The following is a 24,338-nucleotide window of genomic DNA, read 5'->3' as shown; positions in this document are numbered from 1 at the left end:
AGCGTTGAGAACCATCCCGGTTATATACCGCATACGCTTTAGCGGGTTATAGCGTTGTTATTCCATTTTCCTCACACGGTGTGTGTTCGAAATGTACATAAAGTCTATTGTACTTGAGGGCTTTAAGTCCTACGCCGAGAGGACGGAGATTAACGGATTTGATCAGTTTTTTAACGCCATCACTGGACTGAACGGCAGTGGAAAGTCAAATATATTGGACTCCATCTGCTTTCTGCTGGGCATATCTAACCTATCACAGGCCAGTACTAAACAAACACATGCAACTATCTTGTTGTTTATCTATCTATCTATCTATCTATCTATCTATCTATCTATCTATCTATCTATCTATCTATCTATCTATCTATCTGTCTGTCTGTCTGTCTGTCTGTCTGTCTGTCTGTCTGTCTGAACACATGACATATATAAATGTTACACAGGTTTTTGATGGAAGTTTAAGTTAATCAATATTATTAATATATTTCTCAAACAAGTAACGAATGTATACTTGTTAAATGTATAAATAACAGACACATAGATAAAAAAAAATGCAAAGATCTGTCTAAACTGGATCTAAATAGAATAGATGTGTTTTGTATATTATATGGGTACACAGCATGACTGTCTAGTGAAATGTGAATTTGAGTTCTAGAGTTTAGGAACTGTAATGTGATGCTGGGTTTGGTTTATTAAACTTAAACAGGTTCGTGCAACAAATCTCCAAGATCTGGTGTACAAAAATGGCCTTGCTGGGATTACTAAGGCCACGGTGTCCATCACTTTCGACAACTCCAACAAGAAACAGAGTCCACTTGGGTTCGAAACACACGATGAGATTACCATCACACGACAGGTATTCGGCCTGAGATAACTGAGGCATTTTGAAAGTTGAGCAGCGGCACAAATCAAGGAGCCAAAGATAATGTTTTTTTGTGTTGTTCAGGTGGTCATAGGTGGGCGGAATAAGTACCTCATCAACGGTGTGAATGCCAACAATCTGCGAGTCCAAGATTTGTTTTGTTCAGTTGGCTTGAATGTCAACAACCCCCATTTTCTAATTATGCAGGTAATTATCACAAAAACACACTGATTAAGGACTTCAAGTTATGTGAATGTTTTATTTATATGAACATGTTTGATCTAACAATGAGGCACTAATTGCTAGCAGGCAGTATAACCTAAAGCAGGGGTCAGGAACCTTTTCTTTTTACTAAGGAGCCAATTAAAAAAATTTTGGTTGATGCATTTTTTTTACTAAGTTTTTCAATAAAATCAATGTTTATATTGCCCATAGACTACGCAAAAACAAACAAATGTGCAAATATTTGGTAACATGTTGCAATATGGAATTGAGTACCTACACGTGTTTGTGCAGGTCTCCATAAAATTACTTAATTTTACTTCATGAAAATATTTACTTCTTTTTGGGCAGGGCGATATGTAAAAAACATTTTAATGATAATCGCATTTAAAATATCAATATCCGATTATATGTTCAATCCCCAAGTTCGGTGAATATTATTGCTTTATTTTGTTTTGCTTTAAAAATGTTATTAATTTATTGAAACACGAAAAACTTGAACAAAAGACATTTCTAAATTCATATTGCACTTTAAACGAAAAAGCAATACAAATAACGAAGTGCTAAATAAATCTTATATATAACCACCTCCCCAAATCCAAACATTTACCGTCTCCAACGGCTCCATTTGCCATCACGCAAGTGTCAGTACAGTAACAGGTGAAAATTACTAGCATACAACTTAAGAACTAAAGATAAATGTAAAGATGATTATAATAATCATCATAATAAATAAGCCTAAAAATTATTGTGTTCCCAAAAAATGCTGCTAAATATGTGTTCTTATAGAATGTGTTTGTATTCCATTTTGGTCATATTTATGCTGCCTAAAGAAAAGAAAATGGAACTGATTTTAGGTTCAAGTTGAACGTTTCTTGTATTACCTTATGATTTAATCACTTTCGTCTTTGTTTATTTAATACAAAGATACCTGTATATATTACTGAACCTGCAGAGTTGCGTTCACAATGTGTAAGAGCAAACTAAACTCACAGTACCTCACGAGATGATCGGAGACCATTTGCAGCATTCTCATAGACTACATTATTCTTGCAAACAGTTTTTAGTTGAATGAAACCGAGAAAAAGGAGTGAAAATAACTCTTTACATGCGCATGTTTCACGTGACAGGGTCCCGTTGCATGCCTCTGAACAGTGAATCAGACACAAGCATTGACAGCTTTTTCTTTTGTCTGTTCTTAAATATATAATAAAGTGTGTTTCTTCAAACACGTCAGCATTTCTTGTCTTTTGTCACTCTGAGACATTTTACAGGTCACCCACCTTTTGCAGGTAAATGAGAAAAATTACTCGTGCATGAAATGCATTTGGAGAGGTGCTCGCGAACTGGATTGAGTCTCGTCGCATTTTGCGGGTGCTATATCACACCCGGGTTGCACATAAAAATAACGAACGTTCATAAAATCGCTCGTAGAAAAATCTTAAGGGCTAAGATCAATAGTTATTGGGAAACGAGTCTCAGAACTCTTATGAGTGTTCATGTGTTGGAGATGTGCTTTCATTGCAATCAGAGCTCAATGCGCACACATCAAATCAGATGCGCATCGGCTTCTTTTCTTTCGTCTGGTCTTCAAAATATAATGTTTCGTCAAACATGCGTCTTTGTGTCTATTTTCTTGTTATATATCTCTCCGACAAGTCTTTCAGGTCGCCTTTCACTGTGGCTGGCACATCAGCAAAATACTCGGCATGATAAATCTGCATTTGGCGGGTGTTCATTTCAAACCTTGTTCACCAGAAGTAGGGTGTAAAATTCGGGAGAAAGTCATTGACTTCAAGCTTTGCAATAAAACCCACACTTTCTGTTGGAAAAGTATCTCTATAAAGTTTTAAATGATAACGTGTTGGTGAATGGTGAGAGACTCGGCGAGCCACATGATTTTTTACAAAGAGCCACTTATGGCTTGCGAGCCATAGGTTCCCGACCCCTGGTCTAAAGTATAAGGGCAGAATATGTTCTGAACCACATTTATATTTTAAGACCGATTATACAAATTCGTTTTTGTATTTTCTGCTAGTTAAGCAAATATGTCAGTTGTTCACATTCCTAACCACTCTAATTGTGTGTTAATTTCAGGGTAGAATCACCAAAGTCTTAAACATGAAGCCTCCTGAGGTGAGATTGAGATCCTGAGCTGTGACACAAACATCCAATATCTCAGATGCAAAGTTAATATTTTGTGTTTTCATCAGTGATATTTGACCAGGGTTTCTAAGGTAATGCAAAACCTATAAATTTCGGATCATTTTCCAGGCCTGGAAACGTCATGGAATTAAAAAAATAAAAAATCTTCAAACTGTTTTAAAGATTGGTCTGATTGACATATTAGCAAAAAGTCATGTAAATTCATTGGTCAAAATTTTGAAACTCTGATGTATTTCTTGGCTCCTAAAAATCGTTTGTGTACAGATTCTGGCCATGATTGAGGAGGCAGCAGGTACACGGATGTACGAGTGCAAGAAGATTAGCGCACAGAAAACCATTGAGAAGAAAGATGCCAAGTTGAAAGAGATTCAGACCGTACGCACTTTATTGAATTTATTTATTCAATTTAGGGTTGTCACAATACCAAAATTCTGGTACTTGATACTAATGGTGACATTTCAGAATTATCAAAAACAGTTTCGATAGCTCTGCAAACACACATTTATTTAAACAGTCTAATATTAATTTAAATCTGAACAAATTAAATTAAAACAATGGCATGTAGCCAGCAAGTATTTCTCAATAACTGGTAAGTAAACATTATATTTATTAGTTTATTACTCAAGTTAAGAGTCAGTAATAAAGAAAGAAGAAATAATTTAAGAGCAGTGAGTGTTTTTTTTTCTTATCTTGTCAATATTGCATGATTAATATTAAAGACAGCGGCAGGTCTATATGTTATCTGCAAGTCCTAAATAACAGATCAGATTTTTTTTTTTTCCTGCCAGTTTACATTCACTTAAGACATAACCAACTGTTTAAATGAATACCTTATCGAGACAAGAATTCTGAACAAGAAGTGCATTTGACCATTCATGCAAGGTATTAGCGACTTCACAGTGCATGAAAATGCTCGGAAGCAGCCACCTGTCAGTCAGACAGCACACCTGTACCGACCAATACTGCATGAAGCCTAGTATTGTTATTTTATTTTTCATTTTAGTATCAAATTAAATTATATTTAAATTTCTTGAATTACTAAGCATTTTAATGTCATGGAGTTTGTGTGTGTGGTACAGATCCTGGATGAGGAGATCACCCCTGCTATGGAGAAACTGAAGGAGGTTTGTATTATACCCTAATTTAGAATTTATGTTGTGCTGGCCGATATGGCAGTAGACTTGAACTAACGCCTAGCGGCGTGGATACTTCAGCATGCAAAAGCAATCATTTTTGTTATTGATTCCATTCTTTAAATGCATTGTTCACAGCCAGCCTTGGCTAGTTTATTCAGTGAGCAAAAGTGTCAAACTATAGGTGGGTTGCCAAGATAAAATGAGAAGAATTCTGCTGGTCATATGATCTCAATATGGCAGCCTCCATGTAGAGCTGAGCTGTATATTATTTTAGACATATTTTCAAAATTGCTATTCATTTCTTTGTGTGAGACTTTTTTTAATAAGGAAAATTTGTGACATTTCTTTCACTCATAATCTTTCACATATTCTCCTCTCTCTATAGGAGCGTGCATCCTACTTGGAGTACCAGAAGCTGATGCGTGAAATCGAGCACTTAAGCCGTCTCTATGTGGCATATCTGTTTGTGTGTGCAGAGGAGACGAAGCTGAAGTCTGCTGAAGACCTGCAAGTGATGCAAAGCTCCATCACACAGCTGCAGGAGAACATGAGACAGAACGAGGCCAGAGTGAAAGAACTGAGCGCAGAAATACAGGAGCTGGAGCGCAGGAGGGACAAGGTGAGCAGCCGCCTTTGGGAGGCTCAGCTTCCTCTCATACTATGAGAATCCTATCTCATGGAGTGTTGCTTTCATTGTGAGAAATCATGAGTCAAAACCTTTCTTGGCTGACTATTAAACATTGCAATTTAAGTTATGTATGTCACAATCTTGGCACGTTTGGTTGGACTGTATTTATTTTAGCAACTAACAGTTATGTTGATAATAAATCAATGGGAAAAAAAATATGTATGAATCTATGAAGGTATATTTTCTCCTATGATTAATTTTAAATAGTGTCCACAGTCCCACATAATAAGAAATTGTACTTTCTAAGGAGTTAAAAGAAGGCTGTCTGGGATATGGAAAATATTATACTGACTTCTGTCACATAAAAAAGTGATGCAGTATTAGGGCAGAGCAGAAATATTTATGTGATTCTGTGTAAATTAAATGTGAGAGTGGCAGATTGTGATTTTTGTATATATATTCATTTTTAATTTCTTTATTGAACACATCCCATTAAACATTAACAGTGCTGTGGAAAAAGTAATGTGAATCCCTAGGCTAAAGACAACAAAGAAATCTAATTAGAGTCTGGAGTTGGCTAACCTGGCATCCAATTAATGAAATTATATTGGAGGTGTGGATTAGAGCTACTTTGAATTTTTATAAAAAGCACTCAAACATTTTGAGTTTGTAGTCACAAGAGGCATTTACTAACGTGGACTAGTGTTGTCACGGTACCAATACCAGTGAAATTTCGCGGTACTCGATACCATTTTCGGTACCAAAGCAAAACACAAAAACAAGTTACTAAACAACACTCTTTTAATAACAAAATCTACAAAACATTAGCAGCAGAACTAAGAACAAAAATATGCCATTGAGCAACACTTTAATTTAAATATATTATTTTTTAATTATAACAAAACTGAACAATGTATGCTTAAAGTATTTTTGAACACTTATATAAGATTTGCTTCAACTTTTAACTAAAAGTTTTACCAACTACTAAAAAACAAAACCTAATTAAACAAGCATACAATAGAATTAATAAAAAACTATTTCCAAACTAATGTGCAAAGTGCTCTCTTATTAATAATGCTGCATTTTGCCATTTTTCTTCATAATAAGCAATGCATATGGACATTTATAGATATATAGATTTTATGGGCTCAGTTGGTAGAGCGGGTCGGCCACTAATCGCAGGGTTGGTGGTTCGAATCCTGGCCCACATGCTGAAGTGTCCTTGGGCAAGACACTGAACCCCAAGTTGCTCCCAATGGCAGGCAAGGACCTTGCTTGGCAGCTATGGGTGAATGAGTCACAGTGTAAAGTGCTTTGAATACCGTTAAGGTTAAAAAGGCACTATATAAGTGCAGACCATTTGCCATATTATGATTAAATAAGTTCTAATCTAGCTGCATTAATGTGTGCTCGAGGGAGGAGCGTCCCCGAGGCAGAGTCTCTCTCAGCCGGGTGCAGTTTCAATCTCTCCCCCTTAGATTGGGACATTCGCGCAACTTATAGAAGAGGCACCGGCCACATAGAGAAATGCCAGTTTCTGAGTTTATACATGACATGAGCCGCTTCTGCATTATTTGAACTTTAATAAAGCTATAACGCATTAATTTTTACTGCATTTAAGATGTAATGCCAGGATGTTTCCTTTAAAGAGCTCCGCCTCCGCTTCTGAATGTACTTTTTATATATATATATATATATATATATATATATAATTCCCTAATACTTAGGGATATGCATAAAATAAACTGTGAAAGTTTAGAGTGCTTCTGGACTGTGATCTGTGTAATTCTTCCTCCATCAGGCGTGAATTGCTGCTCTCACGTGTCATCGCTACAGTTTATTGTGATTTCAAGTTACATTAAATGAGATCAACAACGAACATTTTTCTCGTCAATTTTGTATTTTCGATGATGTCGATAATGTCGACTAAACATTTCAGCCCTAATGCAAATGATAATATGCTTTTAAACTCACCTGCTTTAGTTGCTTGAATAAATCCAGGTGTCTGTCTTTCAGGTGCTTTATTAAGTTTGATGTGTTTCCTCCTCTCGTCAGAAAATTGCAAAAGCACCGTTTACAAATAGGTTTTTGCTAATCTATGATGTTTCCCTAACCTACGAATTTCCAATCCTGGCATTTTCCACTTTTCTTTTCGACAAGATTCAGTTGGGATTACGCAGCAGCTTTGCTTGTCGTCATCTTTTTTTCTTGTTGTGAGCGTTTGAAAGTTCCCGATTCTGCATGGGTACCGGGTAGACTCGGTACCCAGGTACCTCCAGAAATTACGGTATCATAAATCATTTTTTGTTTGAGTACCGACTTGGTACCTGAGAACCGGTATTTTTGACAACACTAACGTGGCCCATGCCTTGCAAAAAAAGATTTCAAGAATTGTTGCTTTGCATAAAGCTGGAAACATTTTCTATAAATGGAGACAATTTAGTACTGTGGCTACTAGGGTATACCTGTACTAATGAAATGTCACAATACCAAAATACCAAAAAATTTAAATTGGTACGATATCATCGTGTTGTTAATTTGGTACCATATTAAAGTATGCTGCTATTAGCAAAATGTCATGTGATCTAAGAATTTTCAGATGAAATCAAAGATAATTTGAAAATAATAATGAAAAAGACTCTATATGGCCAAGTGTGATCGGTAAACAACAAAGATGTCATTAATTAAATAATATACAGTCAGATGCATTGCGCGCTATAGTATAAATAAGAGGCGCCTCTCTGCCCTGTCATCTCCTTCACTCACAGGCACGAACGCACACACTATGAATGCTTGATTTATAATAGTATCCATCTGCAGAGCCACAAATCAGTGTGTTGAGTGCATAAATGGTTGTGAACTCTCAAATGAACTCTTTCTCCATTGCAGCTTGGAGATTTCCGCTCACAAGTCGTGGGAAGCTTGATATAATGAACTCTTCACAAACAAGAAGAACTTCAAAGATCTTTCAAAATAAAAGTCCATCTGAAATAAGAGCACTTTTTGACTGATTGCGTGAAATTTACATTACGACAGAAAAATATTACTACTGTATAAAAGTGTAATATTCAAAGCAGTCATAATAATACTCTTAGTAACAATCATATAATTTTAAATTGTTAGATCATTTATATTATTATATGCAAGCATTAATCACATAAGCAAGTGTATTGAATATCAGCATGTTGTGATTCAGCCATGTCAGCCTTTTGCCTCTGGTAATCAGATTGTTTTTATTAATACTGTAAAGCTCTGTTATGCATTTTTTCTTTATTAATTGTTTTTACAAAAAATTGTGTATATGTGTATATGTGTGTGTATATATATATATATATATATATATATATATATATTATCACACATGCATACATGGTACTCTGCAAAAGTTTTAGGCACTTGTGAAAAATGTTACATAGTGAGGAAGTCTTCACAAATAAACAGTTTACATAAATATTTTTAATTTATCTCTTAATGTCATACAAAGTCCACTAAACATAAAAAAGCTAAATCAGTATTCGGTGTGACCACCTTTGCCTTTAAAACAGCACCAATTCTCCAGGTACACTTGGACATGGTTTTTCATGGTTGTTGGCAGATAGGATGTTCCAAACTTCTTGGAGAATTCGCCACAGTTCTTATATCTAGTTAGGCTGTCTCAATTGCTTCTGTCTCCATGTAAACCCTGACTGACTCTGTGTTAAGTGGTGGCCTTTGTGGGCGCCATGACATCTGTTGCAGGGCTCCCAGTTCTTCTATTCTAATATTTTCTATTTGCAAAATAAAGTTTAACATGGTCTAACATTTATATTTCCTATTGCCACACTAAAGCTGAAGGTATAAATAACCATCTTAAGACAAATGCTTTTGTGAAACATCTTATGTGCCTAAGACTTTTATAAATACATATATATTTGTCAAAGTATTATATTTTCATTTTATTAAAGCTGGACAGTATTTATTTTTATTCATCACAATTTGGTTATAATATTTAACATTCAATAAAACATTTAACATGGAATCGAGAAAAAATAAAATAAAACAGAAAAGGCATAATTTGTATCTATAAGACTTTATGCAGTTCTTTTAGACAAGTAAAAACCACCTTGACACTCCACAATGCTACTGGGGAATTATTTTGTGGACTGATGAATCTAAGGTTGAATTGTTTGGGAAGAACATGCAACAGTAAATATGCCGTAAAAAGTGTACCATATGCCAACATGAAAACATCATCCCATCAGCGGTGAAGTATGACTTTGCTGCTACGGGGCCTGGGACACTTGCTATCATCGAGGGAAAAATTAATTCCCAAGTTTGTCAAGATATCCTACAGGATAATGTCAGGGTTTCTGTGCACCAGCTGAAGCTCAGTAGAAGTTGAGTAATGCAGCAGGGAAATTACCATAAACATCAAAGTAAATCCAATAAAGAATGGCTTTAAAAAAAAGAAAATCCAACTTTCTGAGTGGCCCAGTAAGAGCCCAGACCCTAACCCAATAGAAATGTTGTAGAATGACCTCAAGAGCCGTTTACACCAGACATCCTAAGAATATAGCTGAGCGGAAGCAGTTCTGTAAGGAAGAATGGACCAAAATTCCTACTGAATGTTGTCTAATCCACAGCAACCGGAAGCGCTTGGTTGCGGTTATTAATGGGTTCACTTACTTTTGCCACAGTAATGTGAATCTTTAATGGGATGTGTTCAGTAAAAACATGAAAGATAATAATTGTGTGTTGTTAGCTTAAGCACATTGTGCTTTGTCTCAGAGTTGGAGTCTTGATCTTGTGGTCTTGGTTTCAAGATGTATTGAGACCATATAAAGGTGGTCTTGATCTGGGTCTTGCTACTTAGTTTCTTGGTCTGGATCTGGGTCTTAGCTTAGTCAAGACTGCAGTGTATTACCGGTGCATTAAATTTGGTAATTATTTCAACCGTTAGTTTTCGTGCCATCTTCACCATTACTGAGAATTTGCAAGTGCTTCTGCCTCTGTGTCATCATGCATCCTTCAAGCATCATATGAAAGTAAGTGCAAGAACTGTGGTCTAACAGCACAAAGCAATCATTAGTGATTTATGGTTATAACTGCTGTGTAGAGGCCATGAATTTACTTGCGGTAACCATGGGAACCAATAAGCTTGTTGTATTGTGGGAGTGACTGGCTTTCTTATGAGGTGTTTGCAGGAGTAGGTGTGCACAATTATGACTAAAATCATAAAGATTATTTCACTTGATATTGTAATCACTATTAATGATATTGATCAATGGGGGGGGCCTGGGTAGCTCAGCGAGTATTGACGCTGACTTCCACCACTGGAGTCGCGAGTTCGAATCCAGGGTATGCTGAGTTATTCCAGCCAGATCTCCTAAGCAACCAAATTGCCCGGTCGATAGGGAGGTTAGAGTCACATGGGGTAACCACCTCGTGGTCGCTATAATGTGGTTCTCGCTCTCTGGTGGGGCACGTGGTGAGTTGTGCCACGGAGAATAGCGTGCAGTCTCCACGCGTGCCATGTCTCCGCGTTAACGCGCTCAACAAGCCACGCAATAAGATGCGCAGATTGACGGTCTCTGACGCGGAGGCAACTGAGTTTGGTCCTCCGCCACCCAGATTGTGGCAAGTCACTACGCCACCACGAGGACTTAGAACACATTGGGAATTCAAATTGGGGAGAGAATTTTTTTTTATTGGATAAACTGAAATTTTATTATTTAATGAACAATCTATTAGCATTCCTTTTTTAGGATTTGTTTTCTTTTAAAAATGATGTGAGAAATAAAGAGCAATATATGTCACTTTTGAATCTTTTAAGATGTAGAAGAATAAACTGCTTTGACACCTGGGACATTTGGGTTACAAGATCTTGTAACCGTTTTCTCTATAAAGCTGTCTAAAAAATGTCAGAGCCTGCAGTGGCCAAATTTGCATTTTGAAAACTTTGAAGAAGATTCTTCAAATATAAATTCAGCATCTTGTTCATTAAAATTTAATGAGCGGTTACATATTAACCTGCAGTAGTATCACTTATTATTAATACTTCTTTGATGTTTTAAATGTATATAGGTATTATTAAATGTTTTATGTATTGTTACACAAAGTATACAGAAAATAACAGAACAATGTAGTCATTATTCAGCAAAAAAGTTGAAAACTTCAGCAAAAAGGTGAAGACTTTATTATTAAAATTGCATTAAATTAAGTAAAAAAAAAAAAGTTAAAGCTTTTTTTTTTTATAAAAACAAAACAAATTTTGTTTCACGTTCAAAAAGGGGGCATGACAAAACAATTGAGATCCACTGGTGTAAACGCATCTTATGTTATACATGTTGCTTCAGATGCAGCTACTCTGTGTTGTCTTCAAGTTAAAAAAAATGCTTAACTGTTCTGTGTGAAGACAAACGGTTTATAATAGAATGTGGTCCCTGATTTGTGGCCTCGGGTTTAGATAGAAATTTCGTTATGCTGTAAAGTTACATTTGTCTGAACTGGTCAGGTGACAGAGTTTTTGTCCAGTGGAGACTGCAGGTCTGAAATGGAGGGTGGTATGGTGGGTAATATACTGGCAAAAGAATGTAATACATTGTACGGGAAAACATTTTTGAATTTTTTATGATGCAAATTGATACCTGTTAGAAAAGTGTGTGGTTGATTGATTGGATATTTGTGTCTCCTGCACTTGTTGTCCATTAGCATGTCTTATATTGGTGTCTGCCTCTCTCAGGAGGTCGGGGGAGTGTTGAAGACTCTGGAAGAGACATTGTCTGAAGCACAGAGAGTGGACACAAAGGCCCAGAGTGCTCTCGACCTTAAGAAGCAAAATCTGAAAGATGAGACCAAGAAAAGAAAAGAGCTCATCAAAAACATGGAGGAGGTATGTTTTTTTTTTGTTTTTTTTATTGAAATAAAGAAAACTGATAAACGCGGATGCTAAGTGAACAAATGTAATTGTACATGTAAAATGTTTTATCTTTTATTTTTACAAGGATAAAAAGATGATGTCAGCCAAGGAAGTGGAGGTTACGAAGGCAATGGAGCAGCTGAAGGCAGTGCAGGAAGAGGGTCAGAATGATGCAGAAGCGCTGGAGGCGGCCCAACAGCATTTTAAGGCCGTGTCAGCTGGCCTCTCTGCCAATGAGGATGGAGCTGCAGCTACACTTAATGGGCAGATGATGACCTGCAAGAATGACATGAGTAAAGCTGAAACTGAGGCCAAACAGGTGATCTTTGAAGACTGTCAACAATTTCAGTAATCACAGTAATGCAAAAATGTTTGTCCACTGTATACTGTTGTACTTTGTTTGCTGTCCATAGTGTATTATTGCTCTGTTGGTTGATGTGTATAGTTTTGAGACATTTACTGATTTATTATCTGATCTCATTTATATAATTTTTTTTATTATTATAAAGAGTGATTGTAAATGCCTCTGTTGTGTCTCTTAGGCCCAGATGAAGCTTAAACATGCACAACAGGAGCTGAAGACTAAGCAGGCTCAGGTCAAGAAGATGGACAGTGGCTACAAAAAAGACCAGGACACACATGAGGCTGTGAAAAAATGCATAGAGAAACTGGAGGCTGAAATAAAGAAACTCAACTATGAAGGTATTTTTCTGACTCCATTTTTTTCTTTCTTTGGTGAAAAACAAAGGGATGATTGGTAGAAAGAAGAAAATTAACACTTGAATTAACTTGTGTGCTACAGTATATTCCAAGTGTTTTGAAGCCATACGAGAGCTTTGTATGAGGAACAGAATGAAATTTAAGCCGTTCACCACTCTACTATAACTCTAAAATCTGATTTGCAGTCATGTTTATTCAAACCTGCGACTAAATTCAAAGCTAAAATATTATATTGATTTTTGTTTAACACATTATTCTGTGGTGTTATGGTGATATTCGGATGAATAACTTTTGTTGTTGTTGTTGTTTAGATGGACGGGAGGAAGGTCTGATGGAGCAGAAGAGGCAGTTTTCACGTGATGTCAGTCAGCTCAGAGAAACCTACGAGTCTCTCATGGGCCAATTTCCCAATCTGCGATTTGAATACATGTGAGAAAATCTGCCTATTTTATCCACATTCATTTTACTTATGTGAAGTTCATACACCATTTCATTTGGCTACAATTACAACATTGATTAAAATGGTACTGTATGTGGGTTTGTAGGGACCCAGAGAGGGGCTGGGACCGCAGTAAAGTGAAAGGTTTGGTGGCAAATCTCTTCAGTGTGACTGATGTGTCTAACGCTACAGCTCTGGAGGTGGTAGCCGGTGGTCGACTCTATAACGTAGTGGTCGACAATGAGGTGAGACTTCTCTTACAGAACACATTGCCATAAATTAATCGTTGATTTATTTGTAGTACAATTTCTGTCATTCAATGGCAAAATTATGCTTTAGTTTTATACTTGCAAGACTCTTCTTTTCTTGCCAAATCTATTTGCAGGTGACTGGAAAGAAACTTCTGGAAAAAGGGGAATTGAAACGCAGATACACCATCATTCCTCTGAACAAAATTTCAGCACGTACCCTCAATAACAATGTAGTGCGCATTGCCAAAAACCTGGTGAAGAACCCTGCTATTTTATTGCTATCTTATTGATTTGATCTTTTTTTTTTTTTTTTCTTGTATGAAACATTGTTAGTGTGATTTTTCAGTTATTTGTTTTGTGTTTCAGGTTGGGCCAGACAATGTGCACACAGCTCTGTCATTGGTAGGTTATGAATCAGAGCTGAGGAAAGCCATGGAGTATGTTTTTGGCACTACACTGGTTTGTGACAGTTTGGAAAATGCTAAAAAAGTTGCCTTTGACAAGGGTGTGAGCACCAAAACCGTTACGCTTGGAGGAGATGTGTTTGACCCACAGGGAACATTGACTGGAGGTTTGTGTGTAACTGCAAATTCATAAGATGCCCTGAAAAAGTTTTCAGACCCATCATTAGTTTTTAGAAGGGTTAGCAAAAATTGTAATCTCTCATCATTTACTGATCCTCAAGCCATCCCAGATGTGTATTCTTAGAAGAATATCTGGGCTCTGTAGGTCCATACAATGCAAGTTAATGGTGATTTAAAAATCTAAAAGCTCCAAAAAGGAGAAGTCAGGATAAAAGTAATCCATATCCAGTGGTTTAATCAATGTCAGCAAAAAGTGTTTTTTGGTGAGAATAGACCAAAATATAACTCCTTTTTCACTGTACATCTTGTCATCACAGTCTTTAGACATGATCATGATTTAATGCTCGATTTCACTTCCTATAGCACCATATAGGGATCTGCGCATGCATCAAGCACTAGGAAGTGTAATTTATCTTGAAATCGTGATCATGCCTTGAGACTGCTGTCAAGATGAACAATTCTATTTTGGTCTGTTCTCACCCAAAACAAACTGGATTGCTTCAGGGGATATTGATTAAACAACTGGAGTCTTTTGTGCTGACTATCTCCTTTTTTGGAGTTCTGGTCACTATATTTTTGGGTAAACTATTCCTTTGAACAACAGATCTGACATGATTTTCAAAGCAAATTACCGTACTTATATCTGACATTGCTTCGATGTTAAGAAATATATTCTAAAGGATATATAATGGGGAATTCCATGAAAGTATGTCTGAATTATATTTCATTCTAAAAAAATATATATTTTGTATAAAGTAAATGAAGCTTATTTTCCCCTCCAAATTCTCATTAATGTAGTACAGTAATTGTTGTTTAATTAAAATAAGCATCAATTAAAAGCAATGCGACCTATGACCTTGATGTGCAAATACGTTGAAATTTAAATAATATATCCGCTATTGCTTTTGAGAAATCTAAATCAGTCAACCACTTTTTAAACCTATATACATTTACTGTGGGGAGTTTTATACAGGAGAAAGACTTTGTTTTGGGGGTGAATATATTTTGCAAGGCTAAAAGTGTAGGGCCCTATGAATTAAGTGGTGCAGAAACCAAAGACGGAATCCAGTCAAAAAAATTTAATTATCAATATAACACGGAATGTCACGAAATGTAACATTTGGGATGAAATTAATGTGTAAATGCACAATTAATCAAAGCTCTATTTAAATAGATGCTTGAAATAAATAAAAAAATCGACAGGAATGTATCACTTCTGTATACTAAAATGTTATATTCAATTTAGTAGTAATAATAATAATAATGATACTAATAAAAATTATAAATCAATTTCATTTACGCAAAATCCCAAGCAAGAGATGTTGTACTTGTAATAAGTGTTTTATAAAAAATAAATCAACACAATGAATACAATATTTTAATTTAACAAATAAATATATTTTTTTTTAATGGCATCTCAAGCATAGTCCTTGAAAACAAAAAAAATTTGCTTAAGTCCTTCAAAGTCCTTGAATTTAACTTTGAAGCATCTGTACGAATCCTGTTTTCATGATAAAATGCCATTACACTTTAAAACCTGGAATGCAGAGAAAATAAAATGGAAAATACGGAATTTGGGAAAAAAATCAAATAAAACTGATTTAATTGGGCCCTAAAAGTGCTGTTCTCCGATAATTGACAAAACGTTACACAAAATTTAGTCTGAAGTAGTTTAAATATTTATGTGTGTAGGTGCACGTGCTCAGACAGCGTCTGTCCTGACTAAGCTGGCTGAAGTGAAGGACATTCATGACAGTCTGAGGGCAAAAGAGGTTGAACTCGCCACAGTGGAGTCTGAGCTCAACCGCCTCAAGGGAACAGCTGAGAAGTGAGAATCTCCAAAATCCTTGTTGACCATTTAATATCAAAGCTAAACTGGTGAAAGGCTAAAGTATTTGTTGTGCTCTGGCAGATTTCGTCAGCTAAAGCAGCAGTTGGACCTGAAGACTGAGGAGGCTCGGATCCTGGAGACTAAACTTCAGCAGAGCTCCTTCCACAAACAACAGGAGGAGCTGGAGAACCTGCGCAAAACCATTGGTACACATGCGCACTGGGGATTGCACAACTACTTTTTTTTTTTTACTTTGCGACTAGTCAATGGCTTTTTCCTTAGTCAAAAGTTTTCCTTATACAAATAACTTTCCATACGCTATGCATCTCTTTGCTGTTTCTGGCAAGTCCAGTGCTGTGTTGATTTGAGAAAATGTTCATGCAGCTGAGATAATGGGGATGAGAAACAAATGCAAGCATATTTCTATTGCCAGATTCATGCTTTTTGAATTGCCGGTAGTCTTATAAAGACTCTAAATTCTAAGTAGGTGAGCTGCATTCAAAGCTGCCATAAAATATATTAAAAACACACATCTCTGACTTCATATTCTATATTAAAGAACCAAGTTGCTACATTGCTTGACAGCGGTAAACACCCTACAGTTAGAAGAATCAATTATATTATTTGGCAGAAGAACTCTTTCTTAACCCTTTAAGCTTGGATTGAAAAAAAATATTTATAAACATTTTAATAACTATAGTCTTCAATGCAAATTGGGTATCGTTTTAAATCTTAGCTATACTTTACAACGTGTGTAGGCATTATGACCAAGTGCTTTGAAATTTACAGACAAATCACAAGTGTTCTGGTTTGATAATTTATTAAAAGTTTTGCACTGTACATATTGTAATCGGTGAAAACATCAAACTGATAAAATAGCCATGTGTTGTTATTGGAAAGCTTTTTACTCGCAGATTAAAATATAGTGAGTAATAGCCAAGTATATGTCTTTGACATACTGTACGTGTTACATGTAAACACGTGTTGCTTATAAACTTCTGTGAAGGATCACAGTTCATCTGGGAAAGGACCCACATTCAACAAGACTTTAATTAGACAGAACATCAAACTGAATACACAGCAATATTTACACATAGAGCGGCCGTGTGTGTGTCTCTCTCTCTCTTGGCATCCCCGCCTCTTCCCTTATCTCTGCCCTTCTGGCCGTTCTACCACCCGATGGTCCACCACCTCCTCCTGAGAATCTGAGAGGGAGGAGGGGAGGGAGAGCGAGAGAGAGAGAGAAAAGAAAATAAAACATTCTCCTTCGGCTCCCACGAGCATGCCACTCCTCCGCCTCCTGGCGGATGGCAGTGGGTCCTCCCGGTGAATAGCAGCGGCGAGTTCTCCGGGCAGCGTGCGCTTCTTCCCTTCCTGGGTTTTGCCACTAGCGTGAAGGATCTACGTTCATCTGGGTAAGGAGGAAGCGGGTGCCGGATCCACATTCAACAAGACTTTAATTAGACAAAACATCAAACTGAAAACACAGCAACATAAACACACATACACAGAATGTCTGCATGTCTCACTCTCTCTCTCTCTCTCTCTCTCTCTCTCTCTCTCTCTCTCTCTCTCTCTCTCTCTGGCATCCCCGCCTCTTCTTATCTCTCTCCTGCTGATTTGGCAACTCAGTGGCAGGCATGCATCCTCACGGTCCAGCCACACCCTCCTTATTCCAACTGCGTTTTTGCTTATAACCTAACTAAAAATATCACAATAGTAAAATATCACATACCATTACTTAGAGGGGATTCCCTTTAAAACAAGCCCACATGCAACGTTTGATTGGAAATGTAGTAGTAGTACTTTGTCCAGTAGCATGGAAAGCTAAACCAATCATATTAGTCATACAGATATGGGCAGCGAGGATCACTTACTCTAATTAAATGTGGCCAGCAATGATGGCTCAAATGACACAGAATGGAACTGAATGGGATCTCATACTCATGCCTGCATGCTTTGCAGAGAAAGGCATACCTTTAGTCGTTGTATTTGCATGTGTAATTAGTTCTTATGTATAATTATTATGTTTTATTTTTATGAAGAGGCTTTCGGACACTTGGAGACGTATTTGGACACTGGGATAAATAAGTTTGTAATGCTATTACTTTTGATTGCTTTGTCATATCAACATGAAATTTACAGGTGACATGATTGGGAACAAAACGTAAACAGGTGTTCGGAGCTACCTTATTTACACCCTGAGAAATATAATGTAAAATAAGAAGTTATTTTTGCAAACATGGTCACTTGGTTTCGATGTTGTTCTTTAACATTCAGGTGCTTTGTTTCTGTAGAGGAATGTGAGGAAACACTAGAAAAGTCAAAAGAGATAGAGAGGAAAGCAGAGGAGAAGTACAAAGTTCTGGAGAATAAGATGAAGAATGCTTCGGCCGAGAGAGAGAAAGAACTGAAAACAGCCCAGCAGAAACTCAACCAGGCCAAGACCAAAGCAGATGCCTTCAACAAAAGACTAAAAGAGAAACAGCAGGTACTGTGTGTTTACTGTGACACTGAATCAGGGCTTCAGACTGAAAACAGTACATGAAAGCCACTGGCCTCGAAATGCATTTTTAAAAGTCTTTTTAAAGTCTTTTTGACTTGACACTGCATCATTAAAATCATTCGATTGCAAAAAAACAGATTGAGGCAGATTGAGATTGGAAATTAATGGAAATTATAATTTTTTTCTGTTGCTGTTGAGACTCTTATCTATCTTCTCTTTGTGTAGGAGGCAGATGCAGTAGCTCTGGAGTTAGAGGAGCTTAAGAGAGAACAGGCTGGATATGAGCAGCAGATTCAGGCCGTAGATGAAGCTCTCAAAGCCATCCAGGAGCAGATCGACAACATGACCACAGATGTTTCAGCAAATAAGGTGTGAAAATATTTCAAGTCTTATAAAGGCCCCTGCATTAATCATTAATACAAAAGCGAAGAATGAACGAGTGTGTCATCGTTTAGAACAATGTCTTTTTGAAGGAACTTTTTGAAGGATGGGGCAGTTAAACACACTTGAACCTAATTGCAAAACCGTGTAAACAGTTGCATTCATGAATATTTCAAATGTCATGACTGTTTGATAGTTTATGGTGTGTTAGCAGTTGTGCTTGAGATGAAGAGTTTAATATATTCAGATGTAATGTGTTGGATATGCATTGTGTAAACCATGAAATTTTGTTTTATAATGTGGAGCTTGTTTATTCTCTTCCGACTGAGTTTCAAATATGGCTGTTGTGCGACTTTAGCCAATCATAACAGTGGGCGTATATGTTGAAGTTTAAAGGTGGCGCTTAAGCCAAAACTGGTTTCAGAAAACTGGTGTTTCAGACATAGGGCCAGAGACAGGGTGGAAAATTATCATATATTAATAAATAATGACTGTTTTGGTGCAAAACAAACTACTAACATTAACAGTGGAACTCAGGGAAGATAAAAGAATTAAAATAAAGGATTATTTCATGACACCTTTATTACAGCTTCTGTTACTGACCTCTTGTGAATTTTACTCAAAATATGGTATGAAATTATGAAATCAATGCTTTTTCCTTAAAAAGATGGACATATGGTGAAAATAATCAATTAGAAAAAATCTCAAGAAGCACATTCCCTACTTTGTCATTACACCAATAACAAAATAAGAAACTGGAACTTAATTTAACTTTTTATTTTAACACTGTGTGTGTAGGAAGCGGTGCGTGTAGCACAGGAGCAGTTGTCCCAGCAGAAGGAGGTGATTCTAGGACAGGAGAGAGAAATTAAAGGAAAGACTGGAGAGGCAAACCGTCTCCGTGAACAAAACAATGACGCCCAGCTGAAAATCAAAGAGCAGGAACACAACATCAGCAAACACAAGAAAGACAGTGCTGATGCCACAGCCAAGGTGAGTCAACCACTAACCTTATGTGAGAGGATTGTCAGTGAGACCATCGTAGACAAGTATGTGTATAAATAAATGTGTGTATGTAATGTTTGCGTGTGTTCAGGTGGCCCGTATGTTAGCTGAGAATGACTGGATCTCTTCTGAGAAGCATCTTTTCGGCCAACCAAACACGGCCTACGACTTCAAGACCAACAATCCCAAAGAGGCCGGACAGAGACTAAAGAGACTCGGGGAGACCAAGGACAAGCTGGAGAGAAACGTCAACCGCAGGGCCATGAATATGCTCAGCGAGGCTGAGGAAAGGGTATGACCTTTGACCTCTCACTGTCTTTAGCTGTGAAAAATGCTATTTGTTAAACCAGTGGTTCTCAAACTGGTCCTGGAGGCCCCCCAGCACTGCACATTTTGCATGTCGCCCTTTTCTGACACACCCGATTTTAAGTCTTTGAGTCTCCACTAATGAGCTGATGAGTTGAATTAGGTGTGTTTGATTGAGGAGACATACATTTTGTGTTTGTTGTGGTGTTGATTAACATTGTTTCTAGATTATTGTGCAGAGTGATCCGATGCGTTTTAAATAATTGCAAAAAGCTTAATTGGCCAAAAAAACTTTCACTAACTTTCACTAATCATATCAGCAGCACCTGGGAAAATATGAACTAGTCATGTGAAATCACTCTATCATTCTGATTGGGTTATAAGAGCAGACTGATTGCTATAAAAGGAGTGAAGTGCTTCCAATCATTGTGTTCTTGTTAGCAATGGTTACCTCTAAAGACATGCAGCCATCATCGCTTTGCATCAAAATTGCCTCACATGCAAGGAAATTGCTGCAAAGAATATTGCAACTGAAAAAAACATTTATCGGATCATCAAGAACTTTGAGGAGATAGGTTCAACTGCAGTGAAGAAGGCTTCAGAACGTCCCAGATTGTACTGCAAGCGCCAGTACCGTCTCCTCCTGAGGAGTCAGCTATGGAATCGTGTCACCACCATTGCAGAGCTTGCTCAATATTGGCAGCAGGTTGGTGTGAGTGCATCTGCATGCACAGGGAGGCGAAGACTTTAGGGCAATGGCCTGGTGTCAAGAAGGGCAGCAAAGAAGCCACTTCTCTCCAAGAAAAACATCAAGGACAGACTAAAATTTGGCAGTAAGTACAAGGATTGGACAGAAGAAGACTGGTGCAAAGTTATTTTCTCTTATTAAGCCCCCTTCCGACTGTTTGGGGCATCTGGAAAATTGATAGTCTGGAGAAGAAAAGGTGAACTCTACCATGAGTCCTGTGTCGTGCCAACAGTGAAGCATCCTGAGACCATCCATGTGTGGGGTTGCTTTCCATCCAAGGAAGTGGGCCCTCTCACAATTCTGCCCAAAAACACTGCCATGAACAAAGAATGGTATCAAAACATTCTGCAAGATCAACTTCTCCCAAAGATCCAGGAGCAATTTGGTGATGATCAGTGCATTTTCTGCATGATGGAGCACCATGTCACAAGGCAAGAGTGATAATGAAGTGGCTCGATCATTACATTGAAATTTTGGATCCATGGCCAGGCAACTCCCCGGATCTTAATCCCATAGATAACCTGTGGTGAATCCTCAAAAGGCGAGTGGACAAACAGAAGAGTTGTTTTATGGTCTGTTCTCACCCAAAACTGATTGGATCGCTCCAGAAGATATGGATTAAACCACAGGAGAAATATGGATTACTTTTATGCTGCCTTTTGGAGCTTCAAAGTTTTAGTCACCATTCACTTGCATTGAATGGACCTACAGAGCTGAGATATTCTCTGTTTGTGTTCTGCAGAAGAAAGAAAGTCATACACATTGGGAAGGGCATGACGGTGAGTAAATGATAGTCATAACACTCTCTGTCCTCTTTCAGTACAATGATCTTAAGAAGAAGAAGAGAATTGTTGAGAACGATAAAGCCAAAATTCTGGAAACGATTGAGGAGTTGGACCAGAAAAAGAATGAGGCGCTCAATGTGGCATGGCAGAAGGTAAAAATACCCACTCGTCACTTTTTGACAATACGACATTAAGTAAAACTAGTAAATAAAAACAAATGAACAAAAACATTATGTATCATGTTCAGTACAATCTATTGTGATTGAAGGTCAATAAGGATTTTGGTTCCATCTTCTCCACTCTGTTGCCTGGGGCAAATGCCCGTCTGGCTCCGCCCGAGGGGTGTGGTGTCCTGGACGGATTGGAGTTTAAAGTGGCTCTGGGGAACACCTGGAAAGAGAACCTCACCGAGCTCAGTGGGGGTCAAAGGTCAGCATTTGCCAACTCTACTGCTAATAGTGCCATATTACTCTTTGAATCAATAGCCATTTAGGTTATTGCTCTCCAGGTCAACATCTTAAACCCACAGATCCATTAGAGCATCATCCGTGTACATGAGATGCCCTCTTTGTGCCCATTATGATACCTGATGTGTTTATTTTTTTCAGGTCTCTGGTGGCACTCTCTCTGATTTTGGCCATGCTGCTGTTCAAACCTGCTCCCATTTATATCCTGGATGAAGTGGACGCTGCTCTCGATCTCTCACACACGCAAAATATCGGACAAATGCTGCGCACACACTTTACACACTCACAGGTAATACGCACACTTACAAGCACACCTGGAGTGTTGACCACTATAATGTTACTAAAAAAATAAAATAGTTTTACATTTATTTATTTATTTTTATTTTTTTATTCAATTGAATGTATATTTTTAGTTTGTTTTTTCAGTACATTTTAATTTTAGTATATTAGGTTAGGTTATAATTAAAATATAACGGCATTAAATTTCCATAAAGTGTTATTGCTAATTAGTGGCATTTCCATGATTTTTAAAGGTAGGTTAATTAAACACAGTATGTATTTTAATATTATACCGTGTATCTAAAAATAAAATTTTGTTTGTGGTCATTTTTAGTTGAATTACTTGTAGAATCATGAAAATGAATTTGAGTTTGTTTTTTCAACAACGAAACTGTTAGCTTTCTTTAACCATAATGCTAGATGTAACATCACTATATTTGATCAAAACAGAAATTGAATGTCATTTTTACTTTGCAGTTTGTGGTGGTGTCTCTGAAAGATGGAATGTTCACCAATGCAAACGTACTTTTCAAGACCAAGTTTGTGGATGGCGTCTCCACTGTGAATCGCACAGCTCAAACACATGAGGAAAAAGTTTTGGCCCAGCGTACTCACAACAAAGCCAAGGACAAACGCCATCGACAGATGCTGGCCAGCTAGACACACTTTCTATATTACTCTCAGTAATCAGTTGATGTATCAGCTGAAATTAAAAGGTGTATTTAAACTTTGCAGGGATAACACACTCACATTTGTGCATCTAATACATGTCAAACAGCTCTGTAAATCACTTTTTTTCCATTACTTATTTTAAAAATCGCCTTTACACTCTTTGTACATTGTATTTCAATGTATTTGTTTGTAGGATGTACAACAGACCTGTCATTCTTTTCTTTCTTTTTTTAACTGTTTCTGCTGGCTTGTTTTGTATAAATAAAAACGTTTACAAGATTTTGATTTAAATTTAGCCAAACAGCCATGCCCAATGTACATAAATCATTTAGGAGAATTGAGTAAGAAAGTGCTAATTTTGTCGTTTGATATTTTTCCAGTAAATGTGACCGTTCTATATTAGGTAGTGTATGTCATGGCATATATTAAAGGTCTAACCTACACTCATATATTGCCTTCTATGACCTATATGCTTCCCACAGTTATGGAAAACTTAGAAGTATCAGAAAATGAACTAACTTGATATAAAATAATTATGATATCTTGCCGTCTGTCTCTACATTTAACTTTGTGACAATACATATTTTAGCTAGCAGGTGGAGGCAAAAGACCATTTTTATGTGTGATATGAGCCAGTTGGTGATGTGAAGTGAGTCAGCGACACTCAGTGTTTTATATTCAACAGCACTCCTTGATTGCTGGTATTACTAATATGCTACTAAAGCCAGGAAATCGTTTTAAAATAACAACTTCAGCAGAGAGACACAACAGACTGATTAAAGCTTCACTGTGACTTTGAATGTTTGAAAGTGTTACTAATAAGAGAGTGCAACAAAAATCCATTCCAGACCATGTATTTACTTTACCCAGATACACTTTGATAAACCTATAATAATGATATATTTTAAATATTTTAGAGCTGTCGGGATGGATTTCACGGGAAATTGCATAAATATGTAATTCGCCTGTGTGTTGACGACATATCCATACACTGAGAAAATGAGATCTGGCTACTGTAGTGGGTGTGTGGTAGTAGCTGAAGCTGAAAGTTTGTCACAATGAATGAGAAAAATTGACCATGGATCAATCAAAACGGCAAACCTCTGGGGAAAAACAAGAAACAGAGCAGTCTACAAGCGAAAATGGAAAGCGACAGTCCGTAATAAAACCTGAATCAACATTGGCTTTTCAGAGGTGGCGGCAACTGAAAGGATTTAAGAGACCCAGAAATTGCTTTTTTCTTAAAATTTGCCAATCGTCCAATCAGATTCGAGGACCGGAACTAACTGATGTGTGTGTGTGTGTGTATATATATATATATATATATATATATATATATATATATATATATATATACACACACACACCGATCAGCCAACTAATACCATCTGCCTAATATAGCACTGGTCCCCATCGTGCCGCTAAAACATCGCCAACCAGATCTTCTCACTACAA

The 24,338-nt window shown here is 37.1% G+C and overlaps 1 protein-coding gene across 1 annotated transcript; it reads left to right on the top strand.

Moving 5' to 3' along the window:
• Positions 1–23,351, top strand: LOC127644191 (structural maintenance of chromosomes protein 2-like). Its single transcript, XM_052127248.1, has 24 exons — positions 1–259; positions 704–853; positions 944–1,066; positions 3,179–3,217; positions 3,512–3,622; positions 4,327–4,371; positions 4,769–5,002; positions 11,733–11,882; positions 11,995–12,228; positions 12,452–12,611; positions 12,941–13,058; positions 13,175–13,313; positions 13,454–13,573; positions 13,686–13,890; positions 15,596–15,731; positions 15,816–15,940; positions 18,032–18,225; positions 18,466–18,609; positions 19,420–19,614; positions 19,718–19,918; positions 21,501–21,617; positions 21,734–21,894; positions 22,074–22,221; positions 22,689–23,351. The coding sequence occupies exons 1-24, from the start codon at positions 92–94 to the stop codon at positions 22,869–22,871; spliced, it is 3,600 nt and encodes a 1,199-aa protein (XP_051983208.1). The 5' UTR covers positions 1–91; the 3' UTR covers positions 22,872–23,351.
• Positions 23,352–24,338: the final 987 nt, after the last annotated feature.

Source organism: Xyrauchen texanus, chromosome 5 (assembly GCF_025860055.1).
Source record: "Xyrauchen texanus isolate HMW12.3.18 chromosome 5, RBS_HiC_50CHRs, whole genome shotgun sequence".
NCBI lineage: Eukaryota > Metazoa > Chordata > Actinopteri > Cypriniformes > Catostomidae > Xyrauchen > Xyrauchen texanus.
This window is presented reverse-complemented; position numbering and strand designations above follow the sequence as displayed.